The 19,306-nt window shown below is 45.0% G+C and overlaps 1 protein-coding gene across 2 annotated transcripts in view; it reads right to left on the bottom strand.

The window, feature by feature from the left end:
• Positions 1 to 19,306, bottom strand: part of PRKX (protein kinase X-linked) — a 94,737-nt gene that overhangs the window by 4,683 nt on the left and 70,748 nt on the right. For both annotated transcript variants that reach the window (XM_032267774.1, XM_032267775.1), the window contains 3 exons: positions 9,065 to 9,160; positions 3,470 to 3,527; positions 947 to 1,024 (listed from right to left, as the gene is read on the bottom strand). In XM_032267774.1, coding sequence (XP_032123665.1) covers positions 947 to 1,024; positions 3,470 to 3,527; positions 9,065 to 9,160 — 232 coding nt within the window. The remainder of the gene's footprint in view (positions 1 to 946; positions 1,025 to 3,469; positions 3,528 to 9,064; positions 9,161 to 19,306) is intronic.

Here is a 19,306-nt window from a genome sequence, read left to right as displayed (position 1 = left end):
GCACAAAGAAACTCTGGAAGGATACACAGCAAAGTCTAATAAAAGGTGATTACCTACAGGTGGCTTAGAGTGGGTGAGAGGGAGACTTGGTAATGTATATGTTTTAATATTGACTTGGTTTTTGACCAATGTGGATAGATAAAACGTATTCAAATTGATTTGCTAAAATGCAATTTAATACAATAAACTATTTGAAAAAGTAAAACTGATTAAAATGATGCACATCAGGCCAGGCCCGGTGGCTCACGCCTGTAATCCCACCACTTTGGGAGGCTGAGGCGGGTGGATCATTTGAGGTCATGAATTCGAGACCAGCCTGGCCAACATACTGAAACCCCACCGCTTCTGAAAATACAAAAAAAAATAGCTGGGTGTGGTGGTGCACATCTGTAATCCCAGCTACTTCGGAGGCTGAGGCAGGAGAATCGCTTAAACCCAAGAGGCAGAGATTGCAGTGAGTTGAGATCGCTCCACTGCACTCCAACCTGAGCGACAAAGTGAGACTCCATCTCAAAAAAAGAAAAAGTGTATCCTTGGGTCTGAGTTGAGGCCTGGGAATAAGCATTTCTAAGGGTTCTCCATTCCTTTGACTCTGAAGTGCAAAGGTGAAAACGCTACCAGTGAACACTCCAATCAGCAGCACATGCAGTTCAGACTGTTCACGACAGCCAAGATATGGAATCAACCTAAGTGTCCACCAATGGATGAACAGATAAAGAAAACTCGGGAAGCAAATGTTGCCTGACACAGAAAGACAAACACCAGGGAGACAGCACTAAGACACTCATAGAGTAGGGAACTCTGCTTATGAACGGTTTTAGACAAATGTTTGTATTATATAAATTAATTACACATCAGCCATCAATAAAGAAGGCCCAGGATTCAGAGGCTGTCCCTACTAATGGGAGAGCTGGGGCGTACCGAGTGACCCACTGATATTGCTTACCTTCAGTTTTCTCTGCGGAACAGCTTCCCAGTCCATGGACCGGAACCACCGATGGCGCTTCACGTCATTCGCCCCGTTCTTCAAAAAAAACAACACGTGTCGTCAGTGTGAGGAATTTTGACAGGGCAGGAAAGAAAAACACCCCCAAAGAATCTCTGCATTATTTTAGTATCAAAACCAACAGTACAAGTTTGCTGTATTTTGCGTAACTGTGCCCGGTGGTGAGCTGCTAGGAAAACCTACGAGCAAAGCCCTTGGTGTTTCGTTCGCCCTTTTTTATTGCAGAAGCAGGTCCAGTCATTCTGCTCCTGTGCAATGTGCTTGCGCTCCAGACCAAAAACTAAAAAGATAGTCACGATTTCATCTCTAGACATAAAACTGGACACCCGTTCGTTTCTCAGTCTGTCTCCTGTTTTCATCTTGGCAAACTTACTCAGTATTTTTACAGACATAGAAATTAGGGTTCACTGAATGATGTTCATTTGCCCAGTATGATCCAGCAAGTAAACAAGACTGAGAACTCAAACCAAGGATGCCCAATTTAAGAGATCTTAGAACCCACACTGCACAGCCTCGCAATTAACAATGTGCGTTTAAGTTGGCCTACTTCATGCTCAAGGGCAGCACCAGGCCATCAGCTGGCTCATAATGCGGCCATCACCCCTCCCTTAAACCTCGCTCAGCCTGAAATCTCACTCTGCTTCCTTGTTTTTAACTTGTAGTGATCTTGTTATCAATTCAGTGTGGGACAGCAGAAGAAATAAACATGTGGATTCCATGAAATAGAAGGCAGTACGTATGAATTTAACATGTCCATCAGTTAGCATTTTTGTAGTTTTAAATTTCTTATCCTTAAAGAGGAATATGTCCATGACTGTATCTTCAAAAGCAAACAGTGATGTGAATTTTCCCTACTGTTTTCCCATCCAGTTGTTTTGACAACTTTCTTTTCTTATTGCAAAACAGGTATTTTTTATCTATAGCTAAGTCAGGCAACAAACAGCTATTGAGTTTTACCTTTAGCAATGCTGTGAATAAGAGTAAATAAGAGTGCTATGAATAAGAAAATAAAATAAATTTTATCCATCAGATAAAATTCTAATTTGGATACTAAAGGATGTGTGTGTCTGTATATACTTGCATGCATATATAATATATACAAACATATTTTTATATATACACATATATTTATATATACACACACATTTACATACACATGTTTATATATACATACATATATTTATATATATACACACATATACACTTTATAAATACTTTATATGTAGAGTATAAAGTATCTGTATATACCAAGACTCACACTGGTATCCAAACTACCGAGTGTGTGTGTGTGTGTGTGTGTGTGTGTGTGTGTGTGTCTGTCTGTCTGTCTGTTATATAAAGTGTGGGGGGGGTGTTGGGAGCAGTGGCTCACATTTATATTCCAGCACTTTGGGAGGCCGAGGCAGGAGGATGGCTTGAGCCCAGGAGTTTGAGACTAACCTGTGTAACAAAGTGAGGCCTGGTTCTCTACAAAAAAATAGAAAAAACTAGCCAGGCATGATGGTGCATGCATGCAGTCCCAGCTACTTGGGAGGCCGAGGTGGGAGGATCACTTGAGTCTAGGAGGACAAGGCAACAATGAGCTGTGATCATACCACTGAACTCCAGCCTGGGTGACACAGCAAGACCGTTTTTAAAAAAAAAAAGTGTGGGTGTGTGTCTACAGTCATGAGCCTCAAAATGACGTTTCAGTCAACAATGAAAGACACGTACAGTGGTGCTCCCATAAGATTATAATGAACTGAAAAACTCCTATCACCTAGTGACATCTCGCCACCACACCCGGCTCATTTTTGTATTTTTAGTAGAGATAGAGTTTCACCGTGTTTGCCAGGCTGGTCTTGAACTCCTAACCTCAGGTGATCTGCCTGTCTCGGCCTCCCAAAGTGTTGGGATTACAGGTGTGAGCCACCGCGCCTGCCATCACACTTTATATTATATCTACATACCTGTATTATATATCTATATATAGGCATACATATATATCTATATTTATAGATAAATCTATCTACATATATGTCCAATTATCTATTTATATAATATATAAATTCCTTTGACCTTTTTGTATGATGGTTTGTAAAGTGTATAAAAATGTGATGTGTGTATACAGATACACACTTTATATTATATAAATAAATCTGTACATATCTCTGTATATAAATCTCTTTATATAGTTCATATTATATAGAATTGCCGTTGCTCTGTTAGCTGCTTGAAGGGGAGGCAGGCAAGGTGTAGACCCAGTGTGACGCTGTGTGCCCAGGACCCCAGATTTCATAGCGCTTTCTGGCGATTCCAAGTAAAATAAATAAATCAATCAATCAAACACAGGATTTGAAATTTGGGCAGTGATTACACGCAACCACTAGGCCTTGGTTTCTATCTGCACATGTCAACGCTGGTGTTAAGACGACAGACACGCACATCGGGTGCCACTTAATACTCACGGGATCAAACGCTCACCTTCATGTTACCTAACCGCCTTGTTCTGTCAACCACGAGCAGTTTCTTAATGAGGTCTCTATTTAGGGGAAGGAGACAAGAAAAAAAGTGCACAGATTACATATCAACATCAGCAAACAAGGGCCACAGAGATAACGGTTCCCACGATGAGACCAAGACTTTCTAGTGCTATCTCCTACTGCGGCAGCTCTTAAATAACTTAGGCGAGGCGGGGTTGCCCACGCACTGCTGAAGCTAAGGAAAGACGGTTGATTACATCTTTGTTAAAAAAAAAAAAAAAATACACCTGTGAGCAGGAAAGGGTGAAGTTTATACGTGATTAGCAGGCTGTCCCTGCAAAATAGAAGACATCTGCTTCCACAGCCACTCGTTGCCCTGGGGGCCTGCTTGTTTATGGGGTTCCTGTTTGAAAAGGCTGGCTTTCCCATAAGCACACAAATAAGGATGAGTCTCTTCAGTCTGCTTCTTTACTCATCATCTTCCTTTTAAACAATAGACCATCTCAGAAGTACAGCAAGCAGGAGGCCAAGCACACTGGCCCACATCTGTATTTCCAGCACTTTGAGAGGCCGAGGTGAGTGCATCACTTGATGTCAGGAGTTCGAGACCGGCCTGGTCAACATGGTAAAACCCCATCTCTACAATAAAAAAAAATTAGCTGTGCATGCTGGCACGTGCCTGTAGTCCCAGCTACTTGGGAGGCCGAGGCACAAGAACCACTTGAACTCAGGAAGCAAAGGTTGCAGTGAGCTGAGATTGAGCCACTGTACCCCAGCCTGGGCAACAGAGCTAGACTCCATCTCAAAAATAATAATAATCATCATCATCATCATCATAATACAGCAAACTGGTTCAATTAGGATGGGTAGTTGGAGATGATGCCGAAGACTTCCAGGAGATTAGGCAAGTTCTAAGATGTATATTTATGGAAGTAGAAATGATAATGTGTGTCTGTGTGTACACATGTAATACACAGAGTATATTATGAATAATAATATACATAATATGATGTAATAATATAATATATTGAAGTCTCCAAAAACAATCCAATACCCATGACCCCGGTTTAAGTGGCTAGGCTTTCCTGGCATAAACTATGACCCAGGGTGAGTAGCACAAATTTGGACTGGGCCACTCTCGGGTTCTGTGATGGACTGCAGAGTCTCCCACAAGCCAGGTGACGCCCCGGGTCAGACTCCACCATCAAGACTGTGAATCTTGCCATCCTGTCTGATCTGAAATTCTGGCAAGCAGTACCTATAACCAGAGTCTCCTAAAGCCATGCTTCCTGAATTACAACGGGATGCTTGTCAAACTTTACTGCTTGTCTGCCTCAAAGTAAAACTCAGAGACCATCTGTCCGCCCACCTAAGGCTGGGCTTTTGTATCCATCGTGTAAGGCTGAAAAGCTTTGAGCAGGGTGTGGAATATAACAATCACTGAAAAGGTAGAAACCTGTCCACTACTTAGTGAGTTTCTCCTTCATTATTTTGACATGCTCCCCCCTGCCAAAAAAAATCAAGGTCATCAAACACTGTACCCCCAAAATATTCCCAAATAAATGTGGGGCTTTTTCCCCATATAACTTACACCACTGCCCACCCCCTTAGCACACACACTTAAAGCTCACTGGAGTAGACTATAAGAAAGGTTTATTTATGCTTTCATATTTTAAATAAACCTCTGTTTTCTTATAATCCCAGGTTTAAGTGTGTATGCTAATGGGGCAGGCAGTGCTGCAATCAGCTTTAAGTGTGTACGCTTATGGGGCAGGCAATGTTGTAAATTATGGGGACGAAAAACCCACGTTTATTTCAGAATGTTTTGGGGATCACCTTAATAAACTTCAATTTTATTTATTTATTTATTTATTTATGGAGACGGAGTTTCGCTCTTGTTGCCCAGGCTGGAGTGCAATGGCGTGATCTCAGCTCACCGCAAACTCCGCCTCCCAGGTTCAAGCAATTATCTTGCCTCAGCCTCCTGAGTAGCTGGGATTACAGGCGCCTGCCACCACGCCCGGCTAATATTTTTGAATTTTTTGTAGAGACGAGGTTTCTCCATGTTGGTCAGGCTGGTCTCAAACTCCCAACCTCAGGTGATCTACCCGCTTTGGCCTCCCAAAGTGCTGGGATTACAGGCACAAGCCACCACACCAGGTCAACTTCACTTTTATTTATTTATTTTTGTCGGGCGGGAGAAGAGGGGTGTTTGGCATGCAAGAAAGCAAAGTGTTTGATGACCTTGAATTTTTTAAAAAAGTTTTTTGGTGTTTGGCATCTAAGAAAATCAAGATTTATTTAAAATACAGGGCACAACGGCTTGTAATCCCAGCTACGCAGGGGCTGAAGTGGGAAGATCACTTGAGACCAAGAGTTCAAGACCAACGGGGACAACATAGTAAGACCCCGTCTCTACAAAAAATCAAAGCATTAGCCAGGCATGGTGGTGCATGCCTGTAGCACTTGCTACTCGGGAGGTGAGTTGGGGGCATCATGTGAGCCCAGGACATCGAGGCTGAAGTGATCTCTGATTATGCCACTGCACTCCAGCCTGGGTGACAGGGCAAGACACCCGTCTCTTTAAGAAAAAAAAAGAAAAAAGAAAAAAAAAGTAAAATACCAAAGCAAACTCTTGTAAAGCAGTTTAGAAAGTAATGAGTGTGGATGAGAAGGGCCCCTCCAAAGATGCAAAGCCCTATAAAGGAACAATAGAAGTGTCCACAGGTGTAGATGGGTCCATTGACCCTACCAGGATAGGCGACACATCTGCTGGAACTCTCTTGATATACTACAGTCGAAACTCTTAAGTTGTACTTATGATCCTGGCACCAGCTGGCTGCTTTCGGATGCAGATACTTTCAGGCATGAAAAAAACACCAGCAGATAATACCTCTACTGAATTGGCAACCAGTCCCAAATCTTTGTTTTGGTGTTTTTCTTTTCTGTTAAATGATATTTATTTCTATAAGGAATCGCAATTTTGACGTGCCATTTGCCCAGGCGACATGCTTAGCCAGTCAAAAGTTGCAGAAACTAACGTATGACTTTAAAAAGCTAAGAATCAAAATTCTAGCATCATGGACAACGAGGACAGTGATTTGGATAAGAAAAATGCATCTTTAAGGCCAGGTGTAGCGGCTCACGCCTGTAATCTCAACACTTGGGGAGGACAAGGCAGGACGATCACTTGAGCTCAGGAGTTCAAGACCAGCCTGGGCAATGCAGAAAAACCCCCATACCGATCTCTACCAAAAAGAGGAAAGATAACGAGTCACTGAGATCTTGCTTCCCAGCCAATTTGACAACATTCAACAAATAATGGGAAGAAGTGAAGTTTTACTCAATTACCACTGTTCCTGCTCTTGGTGGACCCACACCGGGTATGTGAAGACACAGGGGCGTTGTGGGAACCCTGCGGGCTGGGCGCTGCGCAAAGAGAGGCATGTTACATCAGACAGTACCAAGATGGCCACTGCTGGTTCCCTACTCTCAACCAAGGTACACTAGGAGAGAAGCAAAGAAAAGCGGCAAGAGACCAGATTGATCACGCTTCTGGTTTCTTCTATTTCTGTAATTCACGGGTTTTTTTGTTTCCACAGAACATTGGAAACCTCTCGCTATATCTATACATGTACACACACACATATACACACACATATATATGCATACATATGTGTATATATATTTACACATATATAAATATAGGTAGCCAATATACATATATATACTTATATGTGTGTGTATATTAATTTTTTAATTCTATTTTTTTTTTTTGAGACAGGGTCTCACTCTTTCACCCAGTCTGGAGTGCAGTGGCATAATCATAGCTCACTGCAGCCTTGACTTCCTGGGCTCAAGGAGTCCTCCCACCTCAGCTTCCCTAGTAGCTGGGACCAGAGGCCATGCTACCATGCCGAGCTAATTTTTTAATTTTTTGTAGACATGGGGTCTTGCTACATTGTCCAGGCTGGCCTCAAACCACTGGCCCCAAGCAATCCTCCCATCTCAGCCTCCTGAGGTGCTGGGATTACAGGCATGAGCCTCTCACCTGGCCAAACTCGATCATGAAAGTGCTCTGCCATCCACTGGATATAATGTCACTCAACTCAGATGGGATTTGCGGCCTGGGAGAGAAGGTCTACATAACCTTTCTATTTCCTTCCAGGGCAGCTGGCTTCTGAGGTGCTGTTTCCCCTGCCTTCCCATTCACTGGACAGGGTGTCCCTTCCAGGTGACTCATTGTTAAGCAAAGCCTCGTTTTCTCGCTAAAGCCTTTTAAAGCTTGCCTCTAGCGTGTCAAGCACAACATAAGCTCAAGCCAATAAAAACACGACCCTATCTTCTATTCAGACTAAGAAGCTCTGCTTAGGATGCAGAACATTCGCCACCAAGAAACTTAACTGAAGGTAACCAGGGACCCCATAAAGGCATATTCAAAACAGCCTGGTCCAACGCCCGGAAATAAGTCTTCTCTGAACTGAAATTCCACCAGCTCCTAAACAAATAGCCCACAGAAAAGAAAAGTTTAATTCTCAACTAAATGCATTTAGCTCTAGTTTGTGCCTGGGGGGCTGGTGCGCCCATCAACTCCTCTGAAAAATACCATGAAACAAAGAGAAATCAGTGCTTATTACAGTAAAAATGGCTTCCAGGTGACCAGATTGAGTAAGGTAGACAGAAAACCAAAACCATTCTTTTTTTTGAGATGAAGTCTCACTGTGTCGCCCAGGCTGGAGTGCAGTGGCACCATCTCGGTTCACTGCAACTTCCACCTCCCGGGCTCAAGCGATTCCCTTCTCAGCTTCCTGAGTAGCTGGAATTACGGGTATGTGCCACCATGCCCAGCTAATTGTTTGTATTTTTAGTAGAGACGGGGTTTCACCATGTTAGCCAGGATGGTCTTGATCTCCTGCCTGACCCCGTGATCTGCCCACCTTGGCTTCCCAAAGTGCTGGAATTACAGGCGTGAGCCACTGCACCCGGCCACATTCTTATATTTAAGATATAAGATGTTATCTTATATCTTGTACAAATTATAAGAAAAAGATATTATTTTCTTAAACATAAAATAATATCTTCTTTCTCTACTGCCATAACCATAATAAAATGTGCATCCAAAGTCGCCAATATCCAGCAACTGTAAATGTTCTTGAAGCAACATGCTCAGAACTGAAAATGTTGACGTTACAAAGGACTTAGGCTGAGTATAATTAACGCAGGAGAGAAAGGATAAGACTCTGCTAAATCCATCAACAGCTCTGCTAGCCACAGAACTAGGAGGATCCTGCTTGTCAAATTCCAAAACTGCTCTCTTATAAAATTCGATGACAAATTTGTTCATTGGCTCATTTTAAATATAACATATTACCAAAAGAATGAAATACGGCCCACAGTCATAAAAATATGAAGTTATCATTACAGTAGAATACTTAAAATCTTTTTTGTGTGTGTGGAAAAGACAACTGTCCAAAATAGTTTATGCGCAGCACATTTAATAATGCAATATGGTATCCTGCTGAGTGCGTGTTTTCATGGTGATTTTAGACACTTTAAAAATAAACACACCCCATGACGAGGCAAATGGTTTACTTACTTTACGCTAAAATCCAAATGCCTGGGGAAATCTATTTTGCCTGCAAGAATTTTCTGATAAATGCCAAACGGGTTGTCATCAAAAAATGGAGGAAACCTGTTAGAAAAACAAACACGTATTTTTAGTGGGGAGGAAGCATGGAAAAAATCCGTGCTTTGCAACGATAGCTATTTCTGCTTAACACAGGCAGGAGATAATCTATTCCACATGCACTCCTCCCCCGCACACTGAAGTCGTCCCGATCTGAAAGCACGTGACAGTCAGATGTTCTACCAGGCAAGGCATCATGTGCTGCACCCCAGTGCAGGGCAAGCTCCCTTGGAGAGGGCAGAAAGACCATTAGAGAGGCGGCTGCTGATCAGAAGGCAACTCCTTCGGGCATCTTATTCAGAGAGGCCACCAGTCCATTCCTTACCTGTGTGCTAATGCTGGAGAAAGGCTCTCATGTTTATCGGGGTGAATCCACCACCATGACCAAGCATGGAACTCAAACGTCTCAATCGCGAAAAGACAAGCAGCCCAATTAAAAAATGGACAGATGGTCTTAACAGACATTTCTCCAAAGAAGACATGGAAAAGGCCAGCATGTATATGAAAAAAATGCTCAATTCAGTAATCATCAGGGAAATGCAAATCAAAATCTCAGTGAGGTAGCAATCATCTCATCCCAGTTAAGATGGCTATGATCAAAAAGACACTGTAATCCCAGGCACTTTCAGACGCTGCGGCAGGCGGATCACCTGAGGTCAGGAATTTGAGATCAGTCTCGCCAACACGGCGAAACCCAATCTCTACTAAAAATACAAAAATTAGCCAGGTATGGTAGCGCATGCCTGTGATCCCAGCAACTCTGGAGGCTGAGGCAGAAGAATCACTTGAACTTGGGAGGTGGAAGTTGCAGTGAGCCGAGATTGCACCATTGCACTCCAGCCTAGGTGACAAGAGTGAGACTCCATTTCAAAAAAAAAAGACACATACACACAAAAATAACAAATGCTGGCGAGGATGTGGAGAAAAGGGAACTGTTTTTTGTTTTTTTTTGAGACAGGGTCTTGCTCAGCTCACTGCAACCTCCGCCTCCCAGGCTCAAGCAATGGACCTGCCTCAGCCCTCTAAGTAGCTGGAGCCACAGGCGCCCACCACCATGCCGGCTAATTTTTGTATTTTTTGTAGAAGTGGGGTTTCGCCATGTTGCCCAGGCTGGTCTTGAAGTCCTGGACTCAATCGATCCACCCAGCTTGGTCTCCTAAACTGCTAGGATTACCAGCGTGAGCCGCTGGGCCTGGCTGAAGAGGGAACTCTTACGCAATGTTGGTGGGAATGTAAACTAGTAGAGCCACCATGGAGAGCAGTATGGAGGTTCCTCAAAACTAGAAATAGAACTCCCATATGACCTAGCCATCACATCACGAGGTATTTATTCAAAGGAAAGGAAGTCATGATATCGGACAGACATGAGCACGCGAGCACGCCCGTGTTTACCAAAGCACTATTCACAACAGCCAAGATAGGGAATCAACCTGGTGTCTATCAACAGATGAACAGATAGGTAAAGAAAAGGAGGTATTTACATAGTAGAATACTATTCAGCCATAAAAAAGAATAAAATCCTCTGATTGGCAGCAACATGGATGAAACCGAAGGACGTTACGTTAGGTGAAATAAGCCAGGAACAGAACATTAAACACCACTTGAGCTTACTCATACGTGGAAGCTAAAAAAATGCTGATCTCCTGAAAGGATAAAGCAGAACAGAGGATACTAGAGGCTGGGAGGGAAGAACTGAGAGATAGAGATAGGTTTGTTAAAGGATACAAAATTACAACCAGACAGGAGGAGTATGTTCCAGTGCTTTATAGCCCTGTAGGATGACTATAATCAGCAATAATATATCATATGGTTTCAAACAGGTAGAAAGATATTGAATGTTCCTAACACAAAGAAATGGTAAATGACTGAGATGATGGATATGCTCATTACCCTGATCTGATTACTCCATTCTTTGTATCAAAGCATCACTGTGTACCCCATGAATATGTACAATTATTATGTGTCCATTTAAAAAATAAGCCTGGAAAATATGGCAAAACCCAGTCTTTAAAAAAACCACCTGGGTGTGGCGATACACACGTGTGGTCCCAGCTACTTGGGAGGCTGAGGTGGGAGGATGGCTTGAGCACAGGAGGTCAAGGCTGCCGTGAGCTGTGATCATGTCACTGCACTTCAGCCTGGGTGACAGAGTAAGACCTTGTCTCAAAATAAAATAAAATATAAAATAGGCCGGGTGCTGTGGCTCATGCCTGCAATCCCAGCACTTTGAAAGGCCGAGGCAGGCAGGTCACCTGAGGTCAGGAGTTCCAGACCAGCCTGGCCAACATGGTCAAACCCATCTCTACTGAAAGTACAAAAATTAGCTGGGCATGGTTGCAGGTGCCTGTAATCTCAGCTACTCAGGAGGTTGAGGCAGGAGAATCACTTGAACTTGTGAGGCAGAGGCTGCAGTGAGCTGAGATCACACCACTGCACTCCAGCCTGGGCAACAGAGCGAGATGGAGTAAATAAATAAATTAAATTAAACTTAAAATAATTGTTCAAGTTTATGTGGTGAATACGCCACTATATCCAAAAACAGGACACTTCTTAAGGCTTTCTTCTGTCTACAGTACGAGCAATACCTAATAGACTCCACCTTGGAGAGCTCAGTATTGAGCCTGCTTACACAGCGGTATAAACAGCACCCTCAATAAACTGCACGTGAATGTCAGTGACTACTTTTGTTTGAGCCAGGGTCTTGCTCTGCTGCCCAGGCCGGAGTACGGCAGTGTGATCTTGGCTCCCACCTCAGCCTCCTGAGCAGCAGGGGCTACAGGTGCATACCACCATGCCAGGCTGCTTTTTTGTTTTTCAACTTTTGGTAGAGATGAGGTCTCACTATGTTGCCCAGGCTGGTGTCAAACTCTTGGGCTCAAGGTATCTTCCCACTTCAGCCTTCCAAAATACTGGGACTACAGACGTGAGCTGCCACACCCAGCAGTGAACTTCTTTATATTCCTCATTCATGGACCACTATGTGGCACACAACAGGTGCTCAATACATGTGTACAGGCCAAATGAAAGAGCCTGAATTATACTATATCATATTTTTCTTTCTTTTTTGAGACAGGTTTTGACTCTGTCACCCAGGCTGCAGTGCAGTGGTGCAATCACAGTTCACTGTAGCCTTGACCTCCCCCAGGAAGTGATCCTCCCACCTCAGCCTCCCATGTAGCTGGGAGCACAGGTGTGTGTCACCATGCCTGGCTAATTTTTTGACTTTATGTAGGGATGCGGTCTCACTATGTGACTACTTTTAAGGTGCAGGAGCAGAGTCCATACTTGTACCTGAGACCGGATGCAAAGCTGACCAAATCTCTTTACCCAAAGAAAACCATTTCTTGACCCCTGGAGACCAGCAGAAAGATGGAAATACATGCAAATACAGCCTTGAAAACAGTGGTATAAAAAAATGAGATTGTCGTACTATGCTTTCTTGTCTGTAGTAAAAAGATTGTAGTCCTGCTGCAGAAATCAACAGACTTTAGTAATACCTAGAAATTTTAAAAATATGTGAAATAAACTAAAAAATATATATACTTAAAACTGCAAAGACCAAGCTAAATCCAAGAAAATCTAGAAGTCAACTGTATTAGTCCACTTTCAGTATGCTATAAAGAACTACCTGAGACTGGGTAATTTATAAAGAAAAGAGATTTAATTGACTCACTGTTCCACAAAGCCGGGGAGGCCTCAGGAAACTTACAATCATGGTGGAAGGCGAAGGGGAAGCAAGGCACACCTTACATGGTGGCAGATGAGGAAGAGCGAGCAAAGGGGGAAAGTGCTACACTCCTATACCAGCAGATCTTCTAACTCCATCACAAGACAGTACTGGGGGTGTTGCTAAAGCATCAGAAACCACCCCCATGATCCAATCACATCTCACCAGGTCCCTCCTCCAACACTGGGGATGACACTGGAACATGAGATTTGCGTGGGGACACAAATCCAAACCATATCAACCACCAATGAACGTATACTAGATACCTACATGTCCAAGGCACAAGTTGTACTTCCGAGATTTTCTCATATTGACCAGAACAAAGGCTCATTGACTCAAAGTCATGTTTTCTATTTAAGCTTCTTTTGACTTAGATATTCTAATTCAGGTATGCTAGCAATGGAAATACCTTATAAAATGGAGCTTTCAAATGACACCCTCATTGATGATCAGAAATGTCAATAAGCAAAAATAATTCTGTAGATTTCAGATCACTTCCTGACCTAAACAAAATTCAGTGGAGTGGGTGGACAGAGATCCCCAAAAAGGTACATCGGTGATTTTGCCCTAACAGCCTGCGAATGGGACCTTATTGGGAAATAGGGTCTTTGCAGATAGAATAACTTGAGGAGCTTCAGACGAGATCATCCTGGAATCAGGTAGACCCAAATCCAATGGGAGGTGTCCTCGTAAGAGACTTCAGAGGAGACACAGAGGAGAAAGCCACGTGGAGGCAGAGGCAGAGACTGCAGTGACACGGCCACAAGTCCAGGGATGCTGGAGCCCCCAGGAGCCGGGAGAGGCAGGAAGGAGCCTTCCCTGCAGCGCAGTCCTGAGACACTTTGATCTCAAACTTCCGGTCTCCAGGACTGGGAGAGGATAAAATTATCTTGTTTAAACCTTCCCGTCTGTGGAAATCTCTAACAGCAGCGCCAGGACATTCATATCTAGAACCACACACATGAACTGTCCAATCCACTGCAGTGAAGAAAAATTCAAAGAAAAACTAGAGAAATACGAACTATAAAAATGGAAAATGGGAGAGGTGACAGAGAAGCAGTGGGTTACATGAGGAAATGAAACATACTGAAGGAATGTAAAGCATTAGGTGTGTGCGATGTGGCCCTAACACAGCATTTGTCCGTTCTGAAACAACATTTCAGTTGCTCAGTTTTGCTCTTTAGCATGAAGGTGACTTTTCCATTAGTGTATGTCTCTGGGCCGCTGGTTCTGGAGTGACGAGCCATCACATATTGAAAAACTACCCAGGCCAGGCTGGGAAGCAGAGCTCCAAGTACAGACACTCATCCGATCCTCGCCAACGCTGATGCCTCAGATGTTAACTACCTCCCAAGCCCGTCCTCCCTCACCCGCCAGCAGTGTTCTCTATAACGGTAGCTGGGGGAGTTGCATTCCCGTTTCTTTCTGGGTTTGGGTGGCGGCCCTGTCTGAATACATTCAGCTGTGTGATTTCACTGGGGAAATGTACAAATACAGGACTGGAACATTAAACTCCAGGAGGAAATGTGTCATACACACCTAAAAACATTTATGGAGAATAATAAATGAAATGCTCTTGGTCAGTAGACATTACATGACAAGATCATATGAAAGGTATTTAATATGTAGAAACAAATAAATAATAGGTGAGCACTAACTGATCATCTTGCCCAAAAGAAAAAGCACAGAGACAGAGAGAGTCTGTGCGTGAGTGTGTGTGTGTGTGTGTCTGAAAAACACACTCCCTGGGGGTGTGTGTGTTGTGTGTGTGTGCGTGTGTGTCTGAGAAACAGCACTCCCCAGTGTGAGTGTGTGTGTTGTGTGTGTCTGAGAAACAGCACTCCAAGGTGTAAGTGTGTGTGTGTGTGTGTGTGAGAAACAGCACTCCCAGGTGTGAGAGTGTGTGTGTGTGTGTGTGTCTGAGAAACAGCACTCCCAGGTGTGAGTGTGTGTGTCTGAGAAACAGCACTCCCAGGTGTGAGAGTGTGTGTGTGTATGTCTGAGAAACAGCACTCCCTGGGGGGTGTGTGTGTTGTGTGTGCATGTGTGTGTCTTGAGAAACAGCAGTCCCCGGGGGGCTGTGTGGGGTGGGGGTATGTGTGAGAAACAGCACTCCCTGGACGCCTGGGCAGTGCCCTCTCAAACCCTCACATTTCTGTCTCCAAATATAGAGACTGCTTCCAATTCTTACCAAGTGAGGAATAAATTCTCATTATATGGCATTTGGCATATTAAGCAAGTTAAACTGATCTGTGGTGACAGCTCTACTTGCAAGGATGATCTGCTAATCAGCATGAATGCAAGCTCAAGATTTTCACCTTCAAAATTCATGCCCAAGCTAGGTATAGTGGCTCAAGCCTGTCATCCCAGCACCTGGAAAGGCCAAGGTGGGAGGACTGCTTAAGCCTAGGAGTTCAAGGTCAGCCTGGACAACACAGCAAAATCTCATCTCTACAAAAAATTTAAAAACTAGCTAGGCGTAGTGATGTGCACCTGTGGTCCCAGCTACTCAAGAAGCTGAAGCAGGAGAATCACTTGAGCCCAGGAGGTGGGGGCTTCGATGAGCTGTGATTGTGCCACTGTGCTCCTGCCTCTCGCTCCCGGCAACAGTTGAGTGAGAGCCTGCCTCAAAAGGAAAAACACTGGACACAATGGTGCATGTCTGTAATCGCAGCGCTTTGAGAGACCAAGGCAGGAGAAATGCTTGAGCCTGGGAGTTCAAGACCAGCTTTGACAACATAGTGAGACCAAAAACTTTAAAAATGAGTTGGACGTGCTGGTGTGTGCCTGTGTTCCCAGATACGGCTTTCTGTAGTCCCAGGAGGCTGAGGCAGGAGGATCGCTTGAGCCCAGGAGGTGGAGGTTTCAGTGCGCTATGACTGTGCCACTGCACTCGTCTGGACACAGAACAAGAACCTGTCTCACGGCCGTCATCCCAGAACTTTGGGAGGCTGAGGCAGGTGGATCTCTTGAGCCCAGGAATCTGAAACCAGCCTGGGTAACACAGCAAAACCCTATCTCTACAAAATATTTTTAAGAAGTTAGGCAGGTACAGTGATGTGTGCCTGTCATTCCAGCTACTCAGGAGGCAGAGGCGGGGGGTTTGCTTGAGCCCAGGAGGTCGAGGCTGCAGTGAGCTGTGACTGCACCACCGCACTCCTGACTGGGCAACAGAGCAAGATTGTCTGCCAGGGAAAAAAAAAAAAAAAAAGAAGAGAAAAATGCATGCCAATTGTGCCCCTAGCTCTATTATCTGCCAGTAAAATTTTAATGTAACCATTAAATTTAATGTAACCATTTAATATAACCATTAATTTTAATGTAAACATGTACAGGCTCATGCTTCTCATCCCAGAACTTTGGGAGGCCAAGGCAGGTGAATCACTTGAGGTCAGGAGTTCAAGACCATCCTGGCCAACACAGTGAAACCCCGTCTCTACTAAAAGTACAAAAAGCCAGGAGTCGTGACACACACCTGTAATTCCAGCTACTCAGGAGGCTGAGGCAGGAGAATCGCTTGAACCTGGGAGGCGGATGTTGCAGTGAGCCGACATCGTGCCACTGCACTCCAGCCTGGGTGACAGAGCAAGAGTCCCTCTAAAATAATAATAATAATAAATAAATATAAAGCGTGTGCTCCTCAGATGAAGCAGGCTGAGGTGGGAGATGAGAAGGGGAAGCGGAGGGCCTGGTGGAGCGGAAGCGGCAGCGCATTGGGGTGTGCGAGGGTTGGGGCAGAGTGGAGGGGGAAGAGTCCTGGGGCACCTTGCCTTGGCCATCACAGCGGTGGCTCTCAAAGTGCAGTCCCAGGGTGGTTTCCCGACCTCAATTCAGGGATGGGCGAGGTCGTTTTTCTGACCCCAGTTCTGAATAGTGACACATTTCTTCCTATGCCTGAGCTAAACAACGCACTACACAGCACAGCAGACAGAGGGAGAAGCCGGCGGCCCTTGTCAAAGCTGCACACTAAAGAGATTCGCAAAACACAGAAGATACGGCCAACCTCCTCAAGAATGTTTTTCTCTCTTTTTAGAGACAGGGTCTCTGTCACCCAGGCTGGAGTGCAGTGGCGAGACCACAGCTCACTGCAGCCTTGACCTCCCAGCCTCAAGTGATCCTCCTGCCTTAGCCTCCCAAAGTACCCGGACCACAGGCATGCAACTAATTGGTTTAGTTCTTTCATTTTATTTTTTGTAGAGATGGGGTCTCACTATGTTGCCTAGGCTGGCCTCCAACTCCTGGGTTCAAGTGATCCTCCTGCCTCAGCCTCCTGAAGTGCTGGGGTTACGGCGTGAGCCACTTTGCCCAGCCTGAATGGTTTTATTTCTACAACTGTGGTTACACATTTTTTTTTCATTTAAAAATGCTATTTATGTTCACCTCTGTGACTATCATTTGACTTCTCATATATATTATTTATGTATTGTTTATTTATATTTCAGTCTCCACTTTAATTTCAAGTGCAGTCAGCGTGGAAGTTTTGTGGCTTGTTAATAACTCTGAGGTGTGTGTTGAAGGGGTCCTGAGGCCAGCATGTTTGAGAACCACTGCACAGTGCCCAACGCTCCCCGTGGAAGGGGCTCCATTCGCAGACAGATTCCTCCTTCCGTAGAATCTTCTGCACCCTGTCTGCTATGCTGTATTGTTTTAGTTGATGCCTATGAAGAAAATTCATCACTACTGGAAAAATGTCTCACTCATCTGCTAAAACACACTTTAGGAACACCAAGGTCCCTTGGGATGCCACTTTGAGAATCACTGCTGTCATAACTAAGACAGGACGCCCTGGGGGCTTTCTCTTACCCTACACTGTGCTCTACGACTTGTGTGCCCGTGTTTTATTCTTTATGCTTTAGCTGATTTTCTTTTCTTTTTCTGAGACAGTGTCTTGCTCTGGCGCCCAAGCTGATGTGCACTGGTGCATCTCTGCTCACCACAGCCTCAACTTCCCGGGCTGAAGCAATCCTCCCACCTTAGCCTCCTGAGCAGCTGGGACTACAGGCTCATACAACCACACTCAGCTAGTTCTATTTTTATTTTTTGGAGAGATGGGGGTCCCACTACATTGCCTAGGCTGGTCTTGAACTCTTGGGCTTAAGCAATTTTTCTGCCTCAGCCTCCCGAAGTGCTGGGCTGACAGGCATGAGCCACCATGCCCAGCCTTTACCTGTCTCTTGAGTTAAACTCCCTGGGAGAATGAAAACACGGACACAGATAAGAAAAAAGAACAGGATGGGAGATTGGAGCAGAGCTTGGGCCCATGGAAAGTGCATGAGTGATTTTATTCCAGAATGTGCCACACAATTTTCACCTGACTGAAACATGTCTCATTCCGTGAAAATAAAATCTGCATGATATGATCTCCTTTCTAATCACATGGCAGATTTTACCAAACAGACGGTTTTCCTTGTACTTCATGGAAGACTGAGATAATTGGTGGAAGCAATAAAACAGACAAGGCCCAGCCTCACTTGGTCCGCTAAGAGTGAGAACCCAGCAAACGGAGCTGTCACAGGGAAGGTGCAGCCCCGGGCTGGGGAGGGAGGCAGGAAGACCCCGACTGCAGGCCATCTCCATCTGTGTGTGCAGCAATGCCTCCGTCCAGCCACCAGAAGCTTCTGGGTTCAAGGAGGTAAGGAGAGCAGCTTGGGGGTGTTTGTTTTAGAGGCAGTCAAGACAACACAAAATCAAGATGGTTTCGGAGCTGCTAAGCGGTATAAAGAAAACAGATGGGCTGGCCAGACAGGGGGTGACCAGGAGATCAGGGGAGGCCCCAGAGGGCTCTGGGAGCAGGTGGCAGGTGAGCCTGCAGCATGTGCAGTGGGAGAGAAAGGGCCAGCCCTGGCTGGGTGCGGTGGCTCACACCTGTCAGCCCAGCACTTTGGGAGGCCAAGGCAGGCAGATCACTTGAGGTCAAGAGTTTGAGACCAGCCTGGCCAATATGGTGAAACCCTGTCTCTACTAAAAATACAAAAATTAGCTGGGCGTGGTGGCACACACCTGTAATCCCAGCTACTCAGGAGGCTGAGGCAGGAGAATTGCTTGAACCTGGGAAGCAGAGGTTGCAGTGAGCCAAGATTGCATTCCAGCCTCAGCGACAGAGTGAGACCCTGTCTTAAAAAAAAAAAAAAGGGCCAGCCCGGGGGGCGCCTTTGGGCAGGGGACAGGTCAGGCTTCCTGGCATGTTCAAAAAGCGGTGTGAAGAAAGGAGGGGCCAAGCTGCTGTGTAAGGAGGGTGGACCACCCATAGACAGTCAGTCTCAGAACCTCATGTACAAACGAGCCTCCGATTCTGCTCCAGTCACCCGGGAAGCAAGAAGTGGGCCCCCAGGGAAGAGAAACACAGCTGGTGGGGACATGGGCAAGATGCCTGCAGCTGCTTCCAAGGGAACGTACTGTAGGCAGGAGTGGGTGCAGGAGACAGT

The sequence above is a fragment of the Sapajus apella genome, unplaced genomic scaffold (genome assembly GCF_009761245.1).
Source record: "Sapajus apella isolate SASKATOON/1434 unplaced genomic scaffold, GSC_monkey_1.0 scaffold172, whole genome shotgun sequence".
NCBI lineage: Eukaryota > Metazoa > Chordata > Mammalia > Primates > Cebidae > Sapajus > Sapajus apella.
This window is presented reverse-complemented; position numbering and strand designations above follow the sequence as displayed.